Source organism: Rhinatrema bivittatum, chromosome 17 (assembly GCF_901001135.1).
Source record: "Rhinatrema bivittatum chromosome 17, aRhiBiv1.1, whole genome shotgun sequence".
NCBI classification, from domain to species: domain Eukaryota; kingdom Metazoa; phylum Chordata; class Amphibia; order Gymnophiona; family Rhinatrematidae; genus Rhinatrema; species Rhinatrema bivittatum.
The window spans coordinates 38,386,748-38,404,792 of NC_042631.1; the positions used below are offsets into that span (position 1 = coordinate 38,386,748).

Below are 18,045 nucleotides of genomic sequence, written 5' to 3' on the forward strand. Positions count from 1 at the left end.
TACCACAGCAGTATCTACTGCCCTACAGGACCATGCAGAACCAGGCAGATTTGCATCAACTGTGCTGCAGACTGTGCTTGAAAGGGTGACCATTTTACTAGTGCCTGTGATCAGAGAGGAGTGGGGGAAGAGAAAAGAAAGCCAATAATTACTTCAGAAAATAAAGAAAATAATTGTGATTCTGTCCAGCCGCAACATATCTCCTCTTTCTGTTATCACAGGCTTGCATGCAGGACTTTCTTAGAACTCTACATCTTTATGATGATTTCCAAGCTCTGGGTTGTCATGGTTATTATCAAGTCATCCATATAGTGTTTTTATCCAAAGGGCTTTACACTTACTTTAAGAAGAAAAGCATGCAGAGGACTTTCTAAAACTTACATTTGGTGCTTTTTTTTTTTCCTCAAGATCCAGATTGTATAAATCTGTGTAGTAATTTTTTTCATTGTTATCATGATTAATATTCTTGGTCTTGCAAAAAGCTGAGGGCCGGATTTTAAAAGGGTTACGGCACAAGGTATGCGCGTAACCCTTTTAAAACTCCTCTGCGCGCGCTGAGCCTATTTTGCATAGGCTCGGCGGCGCGTGCAAGCCCCGGGATGCACGTAAGTCCTGGGGCTTGCCTGGGGGGGCGTGTCAGGAGTGACGCGGCGTTTTCGGGGCGTGTTTCTGGCTCTGGGGCGTTTCGGGGGTGTGGCCGAGTGCCCCGACACAGCGGCCTGTGTTGGGGCCTGCCGCGCTGGCGCGCGTAAGTTACTACTGCCCGAAGGCAGTAGTAACTTTAAGTTAAAGGTAGGGAGGGGGTTTAGATAGTGCCGGGGGGGTGGGTTAGGTAGGGGAAGGGAGGGGAAGGTGCGGGGGGGGGGGGGGTGAATGGAAAGTTCTCTTCGAGGTCGCTCCGATTTCGGAGCGGCCTCGGAGGGAACGGGCAGCGTGCGCAGGGCTCGGCGCGCGCAAGGTGCACAAATGTGCACCCCCTTGCACGCGCCAACCCCGGATTTTATAAGATTTTATAGGCTACGCGCGTATCTTATAAAATCCCGCGTACATTTGTAAAATCTACCCCAGAATGATATCTTTAGCGTGGAGAGAGCAGAGCTGGGTTTAACGTGTCAGGTAGAAGATAGCACCCTCAGCAACACAGTATCAGCCAACATTCCCGCCTGGGTCATCCGCATCGCTTTCTGCAGCGTGCCATGTTCCTCAGCCATCTCCTACCCAAAGTACTGAGCAGGATCTGGTCAGCCAGGATCAGAACCCCAGGCCATTCTCACAAGCAAATAAGGGGTGGAAGAAGTCACAGTTGTCCAATCTGGCTTTCATGAAAGAAGACATGGCGTCACATAATAAAGCAGAAGCGCTGGGTGACTCTTCGAGACTGCTGATCTCTCATTTCATGAAGCTCCTTGCCCCCAAGACGTCTAAGAAGTTTTTAAAGGAGAGATTGCAGGAATCTGCCATTTGTTTTATCTACCGAAAGGAAAGCACGAGGAAAACCCGGAGGAAGGGGGTTTGGACCCTGCGTCATCTCCTGATGGTCTTCATCTTTTAGCATTTTTGGAAAACTTGGTGGAATAGACTTGAATTTGATAAGCTCTGGCTGTACTCTACGGGGTAGATTTTCAAAAAACGCGAATAGGCGTACTTTTGCTGGCGCATCAGGCGCCAGCAAAAGTACGCTGGATTTTAGTAGATACGCGCGGAGCCGCGCGTATCCACTAAAATCCTGGATCGGCGCGCGCAAGGCTATGAATTCTGTATAGCCGGCGCGCGCCGAGCCGCGCTGCCTACCCCCGTTCCCTCCAAGGCCGCTCCGAAATCGGAGCGGCCTTGGAGGGAATCCTCTAACGCCCTCCCCTCATCTTCCCCTCCCTTCCTCTATCTAACCCACCCGCCCGGCCCTGTCTACACCCCCCCCTTACCTTTCTCCGGGGATTTACGCCTCCCGGAGGGAGAAGTAAATCCCCGCGCGCCAGCGGGCCTCCTGCGCGCCGGGCCGCGACCTGGGGGCGGGTACGGAGGGCGCGGCCACGCCCCCGGACCGCCCCGGGCCGTAGCCACGCCCCCGTACCCGCCCCCAAAACGCTGCCGACACGCCCCCGAAACGCCGCGACGACCGGGCCCGCCCCCGACACGCCCCCCTCGGAGAACCCCGGGACTTATGTGAGTCCCGGGGCTCTGCGCGCACCGGTAGGCCTATGTAAAATAGGCTCACTGGCGCGCAGGGCCCTGCTCGCCTAAATCCGCCCGGTTTTGGGCGGATTTAGGCGAGCAGGGCTCTGAAAATCCGCCCCTACATTTAGAAATGCCTCTTTTTGTGGTTCAAACTGTTAAAATTGTTCCTGATATGTTTAGGGCTACTTAGCTTCGTAGGAAGGCATTTTTCCTTAAACTTCCGTGCAAACGTTTAGTGAATTATAGAGGGAACAAATGTGGGTGTTTTACACCCTCTTTCATTTGGAATATTTGCTACAAGATTAAAAAAAACCCTCTGGATTCATATTTCTGATTTTCTTGTGGGTCATCCATTGCCAGGTGGCATTAAAAACACATTCTGGGTACTATTTCCTATAGTTTATTTTGGTTAATGTGTTTTATTTGCCATTTTTGGAGTTAAAACCTATCTGCCTCCCCCCCCCCCCCCATGATTGTGGGCTTGTAAATTGCTTATAGTATCTGAAATGTTGACTTAATACTGATGTAAATTTTTCATTGGTTATTTTTTTTTTCTGGAATTGTAGAAGCTTTCTTGGTTTGCATACTTTGTGAATCTGATTTGAAAATGAAAAAATCAAGTTCATGTCAGCATGATGACCTCAGGTCACCTAAGCATTACAAATGAGATAAAATCACCATGGCTGGCATCTCAATCCCTATTTATTTGAAATATTTATTACCTGCACCCTCCAATGTTTGGGGTGGGTTCCCAACTTGTACATGCATAAAATAACACAAATAAAAACAACATCAGTAACAAAATAAACAGACAGAGATAGTAGCAAGTGCTAAAAATGGTCAATTTCTTAATTCTGGAATCTCTATGGACATGAGGCAAAGGCTTCCTTGAAATAATGGGTTTTTAAGAGCCTTCTTAAAAGCCCTGTGTTCTATGATAGATCATATAGTCAAAATGTAGCGTGTTCCATAGCATTGGGCCAGCAGTCGAGAAGGCCCTCTCTCTGGGGTCTTCAATATGTGCTATCTTGAAGGAAGGGACTTTCAATGTTGTTGCAATGCAAGGAGATGAAACATTATACAAAAGACTTAATAATGACCATTTTGTACTGGATATGCCAGTAAATTGGAAGCCAGTCTAGTGAAAATAGTACGGGAGTTATGTGTTCATGAATCTTTGTGCCTGTCAATCGTGCAGAGGAATGCTGCACAATCTGCATGGATATGAGGGTATATATGGGTAAACCAGTGAACAGGGAAGTACAATAATCTAATCCTGAAAATAGGAGCCATTGCAGAATGGTTCAAAAATCACAGTTAAGCAGTGGTTTTTAGATGTCATAATAGCTATAGTTTGGCAAATGAAGTGCGAACTATGGATTTAATGTGAGATTTAGCAGAGTTTCTTACCTGTAACAGGTGTTCTCTGAGGAGAGCAGGATGTAGTCCTCACATGAGTGACATCATCAGATGGAGCCTCGATGCAGAAAACTTATATGAAAATTTTCTAGAACTTTGACTAGGCACACTGATATGCCCAGCATGCCCTAAACCACGCATCCACACAGGATCCCTCTCCAGTCTATGATTAAAGTAAAAATTAGGAGAAACCCAACTCCATGGGATGGTGGGCGGGTTTCGTGAAAACATGTTAAGGTAAGCAACTCTGCTTTCTCAGAAGACAAGCAGGTTGGTGGTCCTCACACATGGGTGAATCCCTAGCTACAGGCTGCTCCCCAACACAAAAGGGAACCAGACACCCAACCAGGTGCCAATGGGCACAACAATACCGGTGCTGTTGGTAACGGGGAGACAGCTTGAACCCAAACAATGGGTCCTAGGTGGGAGAGTTAGGTTCTATACCTCAAACAGTCTTGTCCAAAAGATGGCATCGGCCATCCCTATCCAGCCAATGAGATATGAATGTGAGGAGAGAACTCCACATCACAGCCTTCAGTTCCAGACAGAAGGCTAAGGCTCACTTGCAGTCCAAACTGTGCAGTGCTCGTTCGCCTTGGCGCAAATAGGGCCTGGGAAATAATGTTGGCAGGATGACTGACTGATTAAGATGGAAATCCGTCACCGCCTTAGACAGTAACTTAGGATGCGGACACAAAGCCACCCTGTCATGATAAAGTGTAAGCTGGATAAATCACTAAGGCCTGGAGCTCGCTGACCCTGCACGCTGAGGTGACCGCCACAAAGAAATCTGACCTTCTAGGTCAGGTATTTCAGGTCACAGGTGCATAGTGGCTCAAAAGGAGCTTTCATCTGCTGAGCTAACACCATGTTGAGGTCCCAAGACTCAGCAGAAGGCCTTAGAGGAGGCTTCAATTGAAGCAGGCCCCATATGAAACATACAACTAAAGGCTGTACATAGATGGGTGTACCATCTACACCTTGATGGTGTGCGCTAATTGCACAAAGATGAACTCTAATGGAGTTGTTTTTTAAGCTAGCTTCTGATAGGTGTAGAAGTTAGTCAAGCAGTTTTTGTGTAAGGCACGAGAATGGATCTAGGGCCTTCTGCCCACACCACATGGAAAACCTCCTCCACTTCAGTCCAAAGGACTTTCTAGAGGAAGGCTTTTCAGAAGCCACCAGAACCTGAGATACATCCTCTGAAAGATCAAGCGGCTGTAGGATTAACCTCTCAACATCCAGGCTGAGACCGACAGGGCCTGGAGGTTGGAATGCCGCAGCCTGCCTTGATCTTGCATGATGAGTTCTGGGGAAGTCCTCAGACTGATCAGTCTCCGGATGGACAAATACTGTAGGAGTGGAAACCAGATCTGTCTTGGCCAATGAGGGGCTATTAGAATCATAATCCCCCTATCCTAGTGAAGCTTCAAGAGAGTCTTCGCCACTAAGGGAATTGGAAAATATTGTATACCGAAGACCCTTGCCCCAATGATGGGCAAGGGCGAGCAAGGCTGGTTTGCTGTCTGACTTGTACAGGGAGCAGAACTGAGGCACCTTTCTGTTGCAGGGGGGCATGATCAGATCTATGTCTGGGCTCCCTCAGAGGCAGAATATCTGATTTTATATCCCCTGGTCAACAGACCACTCATGGGGTCTGAAGACTTGACTCAGCCTCTCTGCTACCAGGTTCTCCATTCCAGCCAGGTACATGGCCCTGAGCACCATCCCGAGGGACAGGGCTCACGACAAGATCTGGACCACTTCCTGACACAGGAGGTACGATCCCATGACTCCCTGCTTGACGACATACTACATGGCTACCTGGCTGTCTGTTTGAATCAGGTCAACTTCGTTGGACAGCAGATATCTGAAAGCTCATAATGCATACCTGATCACCTGAAGCTCCAGGAAGTTGATTTGAGAAATGTTCCTGAGCAGACCAGAGGCCCTGGGTGCTGGGCTCATCTACATGAGCTCCCCACCCCAGGCTGGATGTATCCAGATGTGAAGGTACCCTCAACCAGGACAATGAGTCCTTGAGAGATGGGGTGACTGGGATGCAATTCTGGAGGCTTTGAATGACCTGGTGCCACTGCAACCTCAGGGTCCACTAGGCGCTATGCATGTGTAAACGTGCCAAGGGAGTGACATGGACGGTTGCGGCCACATGACCCAACAGCCTCAATATGTGCCAGGCTGACACCTGCTGGTTCTGTTGGATCTCTGCTGTGATGGTCATCAAGGTAATAGCTCTCTAGGAAGGCAGGAAGGTCTTGGCTGGAGCAGTGTCCAGCAGGGCCCCTATCAAGTCTAATTGAAGTGACAGGCTGAGATTGGACTTTGGGTAGTTGAGAACGAACCCTAGTGACTCCAACACCTGGATGGTCAAGTGCCCTCTGTCCGAGATGTGCTCCCAACCAGCAAATTGTTCAGTCTGCGGAGGTTCAGTGCCACCATGGTCAGGCATCTTTTGAAGACCCATGGGGCCAATGTGAGCACAAATGGCAACACCCAGCACTGGAAGCACTGTCTTCCCCACCACAAATTGGAGAAACTTCCTGTGACTGGGGAAGATCTCGATATATATATATGAGTGTATGCGTCCCTTAGGCTGAGGACACATAGCCACTCCCCTCCTTGCAAAAGGGGAATCAAGGTGCCCAGGGAAATCATCAAACCTTTCTTTTCTTAGAAACGTGTTCAAGACCCTTTGGTCTAGAATGGGACACTCCTTGGAGTCAGGAAGAACCTGGAGTAGAATCCCCTCCCCCTTTGCCCTGGTGATACAGGCTCGACTGCCCCGGCTGTAAAGAGAGAGGAAAGCTCCACCAGCAGTACCTCCCGATGCACCACCAGTACACAAGATGGGCATGGGGGTGGCAATCCAGCAGAACACCCAATAGATTCAACTGGTACCCTTGATGGATGATAGACAGAACCCACTGGTCTGAGGTTATATTGGTGTGAAAAAACAAAACAAGACCGGAGACTTGGAAAGAAGATTCTTTCCAAGGCTCCGGTCTTGTTTTGTTTTGTTTTTTCTCATCCATGGCTTTTCTTGACCACTTACCGTCCTGCCCTGTGGGTCCTGAGGTTATATTGGGCCACTGGTTCACAAAGAACCGAAGCCTGCCCCCGACCAGAGGATCCATTGCTCCAGCATGGGCAACTGGCACACGCTCCCCATGACCCAATCAAAACCCCATCCCTGGACTTGACTGAGGAGTCCGCTGGGGCCTGGGGGGGCTCTCTGCCGCTGAGGGAGCCATGATGGTGTGGACAGGAGGCAGAGGACAGTACCTCCCTTGGTGAAAGAAAGACCCTCTTGGTCCCTGTCGTCAGCCTCCTAGAAGAGGATGACAAGTCTGGTGTGCTCGTAGAGAGTTGTTGGAGAGTTTCATGGTGGTCCTGAAATTGGGTCACAGCATCCCTACCGTATCTCTGCAGAGATTCTCCCCAGTACACGACATGTCAGTGAGTCATTCTTGTATCTCTGGTCAGAGATACGAGGCCCACAGCCATGCCACCCTGCGGGTGCGGATTCCCACTGCATGTCAGTGAGTCATTCTTGTATCTCTGGTCAGAGATACGAGGCCCACAGCCATGCCACTCTGCGGGTGCGGATTCCCACCGCAGAGACCCTTGATGCCATCTCAAAAACATCGTAGACTGCACGGTCCTGGTGATTTCTGCTCTCCAGGCTCCTATGCACCAGTGATATGAGGGTATCCTGCTGCTGTTGAGGCAGCTGCCCAACCGCCTCCTGCACCCCCATTTGTCCCACGAGTACTGGCTCCTGTAGAGCTAGTAGGCAGCAATACAGGCAATGAGCATGGTGCCTTGAAATACATTCCTCCCAAGAGTGTCCATTGCTCTATGGTCCTTCCCTGGGGATGCTGAGGAATGAATCCAAGAGTGCTTGGCCCTCCTGAGAGTCAATTTGACCACCACCAATTGTGGGGCAGCTGACGCTTGTCGAATCTGGCAGCTCTTTGGATGAGGTAGACCTCATCTGTCTTCTTATTAACGGGAGACACTGTGAGAGGGTGTTCCCATATCCCCAGTAGCAAGGATATCATGTACCGGGACCACCAAGATCTCCCTAGGAGGCTCCCCAAACTGGAGGATCCCAAGCACTCTATGCCTGGCATCTTCCTCCATCAATAACTGAAAAGGGATGGCTTCTGCCATCACCCTCACAAAAACTGCGAAGGCTACGTCCTCATGCGGAGACTTCCCCTGCTCCTCTGAAGGAGGAGGGTCCGAAGGGAGACCCTTGGAGGACTACGAAATGTCATCCTCCCAAGAGCCATAGGATATGGGTCCCTAGGTGCTCAGCCTTCATCCAGAGGTGCAGGCACTGGTAAAACTGGATGGGGGTGGCAGACATCAGCATCTCTGCCAGTCTCGGTGGAGCTTCCTCCTTGGAGAAACCAGCGATGACCACCGTATCGGTAGGGGGAGGCCTTGGTGCCCTGCTGAGTACCAGTGCTGTCCTGGGAACACATGCCAGCTGGGTTGGTAATGCACCGATGAGCACGTTAAGCTTTTCCAGGATGGGCGGCAACGGGTCTGGTGCCGTTGATGCCATAGGACCAAAGCCCTGCAGTGCCCGATCAACTGCTAGCTGGAGTTGGCGCTCCAGCTCCACCTCGAATGTTGCTGATGCCGATACAGACTGGGAGGAAGGAGGAGTGGCTAGATCCTCTTCAGACCCTCGAGGTGGATTGGTGACTGGCATCAGGAATGGTGGAGACCGTCACGGATCCCCAGCACCAATGCAGTATTGGCATTCCTCGCTGCGGGGTCGCTTCAGGGGCATTGCAGCAAAAGTCAGTGCATCCCCCTGCATCAATAGGGACTGGTAATGATGCTTCTTCGGCTTCCCTCGATGCTCAACCTCGGTTGTTCCCTGGTGCAGAGGTCAATGATGAGGAATCTGACGTCCTCAGCCTGGAGGAGATTGATGACGGTCAGTCTCCAGTACCCCTATCCACCAACGGCATAGGAGGAATAGATGGTTCCGCCAATGTTGATGGCTCAGTGTCCATTAGTGTGGCTCCTTGGTCCTTCGATGTCAATGGCTCGGACTTCTTCGACCCAAAGAGCTGCTCCAGTGAGTCGAAGCAGACATCCCTTTGGGCTCATCTGGCGCATAAGCGGCAACCCCGGATACCATGCAATGCCCCCAGGCAGAGGATGCATATTTCATGTGGATCTATGATGGACATAGTCCTTGGGCACCGGGATGAAACAAAAGGGGCAAGAAACGAAACTATGGCGGTGGGGTGGCGATGGCTGGCAAGCACTGATGCACCGCCACCATGGGGAAGTGACTGCAAAAGGAAACTTACCCGAATTGTTGAAAACTTTGAGTAGGAGATACTATGGGAAGGCTATAGAGAGGGATCCGGTGATGGAACAATGAAGAAAAACCCACAAAAAAATGCAAGAAAAAGCAAAGTTTTCCACAAGGCCAAAAAACAGCCAAAATGAGCTCACTCACACCACAAGGCTTACAGCTCCGCGGAAAAGAGACTGGAGAAGGACCCTACGTGGACGCATGGTACACGGCATGCTCAGTGTGCCTACTCAAAGTTCTAGATACTTTGACATAAGTTTTCCACATCGGAGCTCTAGCTGATGATGTCACCCATGTGTGAGGACAACCATCCTATTTGTTCTCAGAGAACATAGAGAATGCTGAATCAAGGATTACACCCAGATTTCGTATTTCATTAAGAATGGGATTGTGTTGATTATCAAATATTAATATTACTAAAAAGACAGCATAGACAATAAATGAAAAAAATCTCAGCATCTAAAATAAGCAGAGAAAAAAATCTCCCCCCACCTTCCTTGCAGCCAAACTCACAAATCAACTAAGCTTATCACACTGTCTTTCACTTGACACTTCCAACAGCTGGGATTTTTATCCCATCCCTCATCACTACCACTGGGGGAAGGAGTAGGGCCGTCAAAAACTGATGAACCAGTTTTTTTAATTCTATTTCCTCTCCTGTCTCATCCAGCCACCAGAGTGGCAGACCTCTGACTGCAGACCCACCGGAACCTGGCACAAGCATGTGCCACAAGTCCAAACATATACCTCTTAAGCAATGGCTGGGACTCCCCTGACTCCCCGGGGTCTATGAGTGTTACCTCCACAGTATACCCAGCTTCTATTGCTACAAGGAACAGAAGCCAGGTACAGCACTTGAATCTGGATCTCTCAAATGGTATTTCATGGTGTTGCTTCTGCTGCTAGGTCATTGGGCCAGTCCAAATGTATTTACTTCCATAATGTGTGTGTATTCACGAGTAATTCAATAACACAAATACTTAAAACAGTGCAAGTATTTAGCCCCAGACTACAGGTTATAATACCTAGAATTTATTTCATAAACTGACTTTAGCTAACTGGATTTCATGACCCTAGAAATTCCTAACTCCATCCCCCAGAATATCATAAGAACATAAGAAATTGCCATACTGGGTCAGACAAGCCCAGCATCCTGTCTCCAGCAGTGGCCAATACAGGCTACAAGTACCCGGTAAGTAACACTAGGTAGATCCCATGCTACTGATGCCAGTAATAGCAGAGGCTATTCTCTAAGACAACTTGATTAATAACAATTATTGGACTTCTCCAAGAACTTATCCAAACCTTTTTTAAACCCAGATACACTAACTGCACCAACCACATCCTGACAACAAATTCCAGAGCTTAATTGTGCATTGAATGAAAAATAATTTTCTCCGATTAGTTTTAAATGTGCTACTTGCTAACTTCATGGAGTGCCCCCTAGTCTTTTTTTATGTATTTATTTATTTGTTGATTTTTATATACCGACATTCGTGGCAAACATCATGCCGGTTTACATTGTAACTGTTTAACAAAAGATTGAAAATACAATTAACAGGAGGGGGGGGGGGGAGAGGGAGCAGAGAGGAAAGAGGAGAAAGGACAGTAGTGAGAAAGAAGTTTCTCTCCTTCCCTATCCTTTTATCCGAAAGAGTAAATAACCGATTCAAATTTACCCATTCTAGACCTCTCATGTTTTTAAAGTCCTCTATCATATCCCCCCTCAGCCATCTCTTCTCCAAGCTGAACAGCCCTTACCTCTTCAGCCTTTCCTCATAGGGGAGCTGTTCCATCCCCTTTATCATTTTGGTCACCCTTCTCTGTACCTTCTCCATCACAACTATATCTTTTTTGAGATGCGGCGACCAGAATTGTACACAGTACTCAAGATGCAGTTTCTCCATGGAGCAATAGAGGCATTATAGCATTTTCCGTTTTATTCACCATACCCGTCCTAATAAGGGTAGGCAAAAAGAGTGAGGAAGCAGAGACCCCCTTGGGTCTTTGCTTTAGAAAAAATATTTACCACCTCTGGGTATTTTGAGTTTCACTCTTGTGGTTAATGTGTACTACTGTACACAGAGCTATGGTCACCACAGACTCACCTAGTGTTTCTAACACAAAGGACTATGGCTGGTGCACATTAATAGTATACCTGCAACACACAGGACTGTCGAGAGCTCCGACAACTAATATGCCTATAACACACGACTGCAGTACCTGTAAATTTACCATGTGTCATTAACACAGATTTATCATATCACAAACACAGAGGGCAATGGCAAGTACAAACTGACTATATACTAAAAACACAGGACTATGGCAACACATGCTCACCATGATCTTGGAGAAGACAGCCTCAAGTACCCTTCCCATAGTGCTCTGGCAGGTACAGACTTAGCATGTGCTTGTAATACACATAAATGTGCTGAGTATAGATTTATTGTAACAGACTCACCTTGTAATTTCCGGCGGTGAAATCGAGGCGATCCCAGGAAGCTGTTCTTGATTGAGTTGAGGCGTGTCCTCCAGGGCATCCCTCCAATGCTGGGGCTGGAAGGTGGTGTTGGGTTGGGTGTTCCTGCTGGACTCTCCTTGGGCGTGTGGACAGGTGTCCCCTTAGGGGTAGGGAGGGGACTTCCCCTTGGAGAGGGGTGAGGGGTGACCTGTATGATGGGGATAGATTTGGTGTTTGGATCAGTACTAGAAGGGAGTAATCTAATAGGAGACATAGGAGTGACTTGCATGGAAGGAACAGCCAGCTTTGGGCTAAAGGTGGCATTGGCGGATGAACAGCCTTGGGCATTCTGGGCAGGGGAGTGCCGGGAGGGGGATGCATTGGTGTTGCTGGTTGGCAGTGGATTGGATTTGGTTGACTGCAGTGGCTTCTCAGACAGTTTAGTCTTGGATGGTAGAGTTTGCGTCTTGGGATTGGGCTGCTGCCCTTGCTTGGGCTGGAGAGTGTGATCAGGCCTGGATAGGTTCCTACAAGCATCTGAGTCCAGAGTAATTTGGGGGCGGGGGGAGAAAGGAAGATGGGTGGTCTGAGGGGGGATGAAAAACTTTCTAATAGGCTACAAGACAGACGAGGAAAGAGAGAGAGTTCATGCACATCAAGAGCGAGAGTGTGTGTGTTGGGGGTGGGGGAGTTCACAGACATACAATATAGGCCAATGCAGGAGGCAAAACAGAAACCAGATCCATTTAGATGACAGATGCATCAACATTGAACATGTAAACACAAATAATGAAGGTAGATGGGAAGAAGGGGGATTTGCAAAGAAAGAAAAACAGGACAACAACAAAAAAGAAGACATGCAATTAGCTAGGAGCACAGCATGTATCACCAGCAGCAAAACAGCAACAAGAGCATCAACAGCATAACCTGGTCTGGCACCCATTAAACAACTGCGTGCCAGCAACACAACCAAAACTAAGCAAAAACAAAAGAATCAGACAAGGCAAATTAAAATGGAGAGACAAAACCTTAACCTGAGATTTCTCCGCACCTGATACTACAAAGCAAGGCCTGATGGGAAGGAAGCACAGCCACACTTGGGGAGGAAGTGTCAGTTATTACAGGATGACGGAACACCTTGCTTCCTGATTTTTTTTTTCATTACAATTTCCTATATGAGTTAACACTAGAAGGCCCCCTTCCCCCTCAAATAAAAATCCCTCATGAAAAAAAAAAATAAAAATCAGCAACCAGACAAGTATGAGATTTTTCCCAAATACCATGATAAACCTCAGACTAAAAGGGATCCTTCTCTGGTTTGGATCCACTGTTTAGGCCTAAACCCTAATTACTGGTTTTGGTTAAAACACCCACATGGCTTTGCTGTTCAGTAAATAGAACAAGACACCTACTTAAACAGGATTTTAACCTGGGAGGCTCAGAAATCAGATGTTGAAGTCCCCCAGTGCCCTCTCAGCACTTCCCACCCACAATGAGCCTGACAGGTGCGCCAGGAACAGGCAAATCCTCTGAAAGGAAAAGGTGGGTTACTGGAACATGCACGAGGGGGGAACAATGAGACACTTATTACTATATTTGAGCAATACCAGATGTCCCTGCTCCTCCCTCGTTTTATGGGTGTTGCCATTCTGATCCTCCAACCTGCTGAACCAATGTTGAGGAAGATTTTGCGATTTTTTAAGATCCAAAAAACTGAACTTTACAGCTCCAGGGAACTAATTTCAATTTTTATGTGTGTGATGATATCATAATCTGTGGAGGGGACTTGGGGGTGGGAAGAGAGGGTTATTCTTTTTCCCCCAGCAAGGATGAGTTGGCAAGTTTAATAATTTCTGTCCTACATTACTGGCCTCCGCTGGGTACAATGGCATCCCCCTCTTCAGTACTGTAATGTATCTCTCAGAATCAGGAAATTTATCTTTCTGTGCATTAAAGGTCAGACTCTAAAGACTTTTTAGAACAAATAGTCATGACGGATGGCTGGAAATGGGTAAATATAAAGAAGCATTTCTTCACAGAGTAATGGGTGCAGGGATACTGGGGGTAAAAACAAGTGTCAGAATTCACAAAAGGTGGCGGTGGCTTATAGTGGCAGGGCTGTGTACTGTCCCGTGGCACATCTACGGTTCAGTCCCAGAGTTGGGCTGGCTGGGGATGGGGGTGCTGTGGAGATCTGCATTCACAGCCTCTGAAGGGATGGAGTCATGGCTATCATTGAAGGTGATACCTTGCAGCTGGATTTAGAGATCCCCTGATAGAGGGCCCTGGTGCATTGGCTCCCAGCCTCAGGAACATCGCTGCAATGATCAGACTGGGAACTGTGGAAGAGTGGGTCTATCAATATTAGGCTGATGTAAATGAAGACTCATGGGGCTAGAATCCCAGCACTGGTTCTGACTGAGCTGGAATGGGACAAGATGCATGGAGGTGTGGTGAAGCAAGAGTGAGTGTAAAGTCATACCCAAATGGGGTCTGTGGTAATGCGTAGGACAGGGAAAATGAGCAGAAGAGAATGACTTGCTGGCGTCCATCTGCTGTCAGATTTCATGTTACCAACACAGTGAGTCAGCAGGTTAGAAGTCACTGAGGCTATTCCAATTAACTGTCTTATCAATCCTTTGTACTTCTATGCCCCTAAGAGAATTGTCTCTCATATTACTTCTCTGTCATTTAGACAGTATAAAATGTGGATTGGGCAGCACCCTTCAAAAGATTACCCCACAAGCATGACTTAATCCAATGAGATCAAATAAAAAATACAGGCATACACTTGGAGGATGCCATTTATGTATTTTCTGATACTGATATTTGGGGAAAAATGTCAACTTATTTTGCTGCTTCTGGGAGGAACAGTTGTTTACTTACTAGAAAATCCATCGCAGGTAGAAGGTACCAGATTGCCAGTACTATGAAAGAAAGTCCTTGACCAGAGAACACTTTAGCTCTGTGGAAGATTCCCTACACTGTGCCACTAATACAACCCACAGGTCTAACAATGAGCCAGAGAGAAATCATTTCCAAGGCCATGAAACAGACATGAGAGAGATATGGTTTGGGTCTCTACTGGCCTACAGTGCTCTAATACATTACTGATACGATGATTGATTAGAGATTTTTAGAATTGACTAGTGATTGACTGGAGATAATCAATCAATCTTTGCACTAACTGAAGATTATCCATAATCCTTTTATTTGGAAATAATCAAAATGGTTTCAGGTTGCAGATCATTAATATTCTGAATATGACTGGCTAGGGATCATTAGTATCATCATTAGTGAGGGATCATTAATAATCTCAGTGGCGAGTGGATAATTATTTTACACTCTGGATCCCATCAATAGGCCTAGTGAATCGAGGTCATCATCCACCTGACTGGACATTACTACCTTTGGGACTGGAGCACAGTCTGAGCTAATTTCAGACCCGTCTGCAACAGAATTGGTGGGATGCTGCTAAGGACTCTCTCTGTCTAGCACTGGCCAATGTACATGGCTGCACAAGCACAAGCAAAGGGTGTGGTGGGGGTGAAGAGATGAGCAAGATCATGCCGGTTTCCAAGGTGCGTGCAGGTGCACAGAACATTACCACTGCTAATGAAGCGCACACACATACACACACTCTCGTGCACACGCCCCGTGTAGAAAACCAGGTGCAAAGTGCATGTACTCAATCTCTCTCCAAGAAATGCTTTGCATTGCACTGGAATTTAAGTTCATAACGATGCATGTGACAGAAGAAAGATCTTTTCATTATTTTGTCTTATTTAGCAGTTTCTATGGCAACAAATGGCATGGGTTGGCTTTTCATTTGGTATGCTACCTTAAAGCAGCATTCACTCCTACTTAAAAAAACATCAAAAGTAATGGCATTCCTTAGTACATGGGCTCTCAGCTGTCCCGCAAGAGCTGCAAACAAGTCTCATTTTCAGAGTAGCCAAGCTCTTAGACCACATGTATGCAAATGCATTTCATAAGTATTCTTTGAGAATATTTTGAAAACCAGGCCCTTGCTGAGAACCCCTGCTCTAGTGCCTGTTGCCCAGTGAGAGGAATCCAAAGTCACATAGAAAGCTTATAAATTCACAGAGCTTGGCTTCTAAAATACTTCACTGCAGGCTCCATCAAGCTGTAGGAAACCATGTTTGGCTGACAAGCCCCTGTAACCACTGCAGCTTTTAAAATGATTCAATGACAGCCAAAATAAGTCAAATAAATTAAATCTATGTTTTATTTATCTTTTCTCAAATCACATAGTTTGAAAAGCGATAGACCTAAGATTTTTGCTTTGCCAGTCTTGTTCTCAAACCTATTAGAGCTTTCCTTTAGCTTGGGCCATTAGCAGTGGTCTAGGCAGTTGTTGGTTAACAGATCTCTTTACCCGTGAGGACTCTCGTGTCATTAATCCCCTCCATTAAGAATTATGTTGAAAACATGTATAGAAGAATTCTAATGGGCTTAGAATTCCATGCCATCACACGGTCATTGTGATTTCCTGCTGGTCATGGCATCTCTGAGGACAAAGGATACTGCATACAGAGCTACACATTCTCCAACCCCTGCAACAGACCCGAATAAACTTTACGCATTTTGGGAATTAAACCGCATCAAGCAAGTATGCTACAAATGTTGGTGAATGTGTACTTCCGTTTCATAATAACTTCCCTTCCTAAAATGAATAGTTTAATAATCAATGAGTATGCAATGAATTCTGGTGATTCTGAATCATAAAACTCAAAGCTGGAGTCTACTAAGTCCTTAAAATTTCAAACTCTGTTTTCAAAATAAACCTTCAAGTGACTGTCAGAACTCCCCTTTATCTTTGAAAGACAACGGAAAGGGGCCTCCGGGAGCACATTCCAGATTCTGTTTAGCTCAAGCAGGAGTTGATTTCAGTACATTATTTCCTGTGTGCAGGTTCCCTTCCAGTCTGCTGATGGGAGCATGACAGAGCTGGCTGCCGCTGCGCGATGGGACCAATCCGAGCTAGTGCAGTAGACTCCGAGCAGCAGACTGAGAACAGACGTACTGCAGGAAATCCACAGGAGTGCCGTGGGGGCACCAAGACAAATCCACCACAACAAAGACTGGCGGATGCTCCCCGCATAGCTTAGTTCCCTAAAGGGAGAAGAGGCTCCCAGATTAGGAAGAAAGATGCTTTAAAAGCAAGGGACTGAAATGCATATCTTTAATATTTGCGAAGCAAAAGACCAGCATCTCTGTAAAGGGATCCCACATTCTGTGTCATGGCACTGAGCATTTTTTTTTAGCGCCAGGGCTCTTACCCCATGTGAAGCATCTTGTGCAAACATATTACAAACTCCCAGTGTCATCTTCATCTCAGACCCGGGTAATATCACAAACCATTCACATTTGACTCCCAGGACCCCTTTGGTGATGTCCGAGTCTGGTTACGCTTGACAATATTTCTGTGACTTGCCCTGCTCCTTGGTTTGCAGACTATGCTCATCTGCGATAATGTGGAATACCTTGAAGAGAGCCTTTCACTGAAGTACCTGTCTGAGATGGCATGGCACTGGTCTATCCTAGTGTTTTAGTGATTAAATTAAAAAGTCTCTGGATCCGATCGCCTTAACCATTCAACTCATAGACATACCCCAGGAAAACAAACAGAAAATAAACAGGAGACGGAGAAGGCAAGGTTTTTTTTTAAAGACTGAGAGGTCCATATTCAATCACTGTCTGGATAGCAAGGCTTGCCCGATAAACTTATCCGGCTAACTTTGGAGGTATATTCAAAAGTGCAGCTGCAATATTGAATATAGCTGGTTATCCTAAAGACAGTCGTCTAACTTTATCTGGCTAACTTTAGGACAGCTCTTTAGACAGACCAGATTTAGCCAGCTACATTAGTGCGTTAAATCCAAATATCTGAGTTAGCCGGCTAACTCAGCCCCTCCCAGTTACGCCCACCTGAATGCCCCTAACTTAGCAGACTAAAATCTAGCCGGCTAAGTGCCCAAATACTCATTTAATCAGATAACTTCAGAGTTAGCTGGCTAAATGCTTTTGAATATGAACCGCATATATATATATATATATATATATATATGGAAAAAAACAAATACCAGTAATACTGAAGTTACCTCATGAATTATGTAAGAACAGATATAAAATGCATTAAATGTGGCTTAGGTATGCAGCTATAGACAGGTTACTCACCCGTGGACTGCTGAGAGGGCTGGTGGAGAGACCTGATGAAGCTCCGCTTATGGACCGGGACCTAAGTGGATAGAATAAGGGAAAATACAGGCCTGAGGAGTTTGCACATAGCCCAAGGTGAGACCAAACTCTGGCTGATGGACAGCAAGGGTGGAGGCAACATACTCACCCCAAAATGTTCACCTGCCCAGTCCCCCCCCAAAATTCCATGACAACCTCTGGCAGCAGAGAAATGCAGCAAAATCTACTCTGAATCAAGCTGAAGACCAGAAAAGAATGGAACTGGGAACATCCCCCGTGTCTCATTTCTAGCGTGCACAGGTGGCATTTCTTCTTACCGTCTTGTGCACGCTATATCTGGCATTGTACATTGTCTACTGCCAACCATGGTGCAGCCACAGTAAAAGATGCACGTGCTTTTGAC

The 18,045-nt window shown here is 46.9% G+C and overlaps 1 protein-coding gene across 5 annotated transcripts in view; it reads right to left on the bottom strand.

Moving 5' to 3' along the window:
* BRSK2 (BR serine/threonine kinase 2) overlaps positions 1 to 18,045 on the bottom strand; it is an 830,501-nt gene that overhangs the window by 57,658 nt on the left and 754,798 nt on the right. For 3 of the 5 annotated variants that reach the window (XM_029582478.1, XM_029582479.1, XM_029582476.1), the window contains 2 exons: positions 17,622 to 17,682; positions 11,421 to 12,036 (listed from right to left, as the gene is read on the bottom strand). In XM_029582478.1, coding sequence (XP_029438338.1) covers positions 11,421 to 12,036; positions 17,622 to 17,682 — 677 coding nt within the window. The remainder of the gene's footprint in view (positions 1 to 11,420; positions 12,037 to 17,621; positions 17,683 to 18,045) is intronic. The other 2 variants (XM_029582480.1, XM_029582481.1) reach the window with 1 other exon arrangement.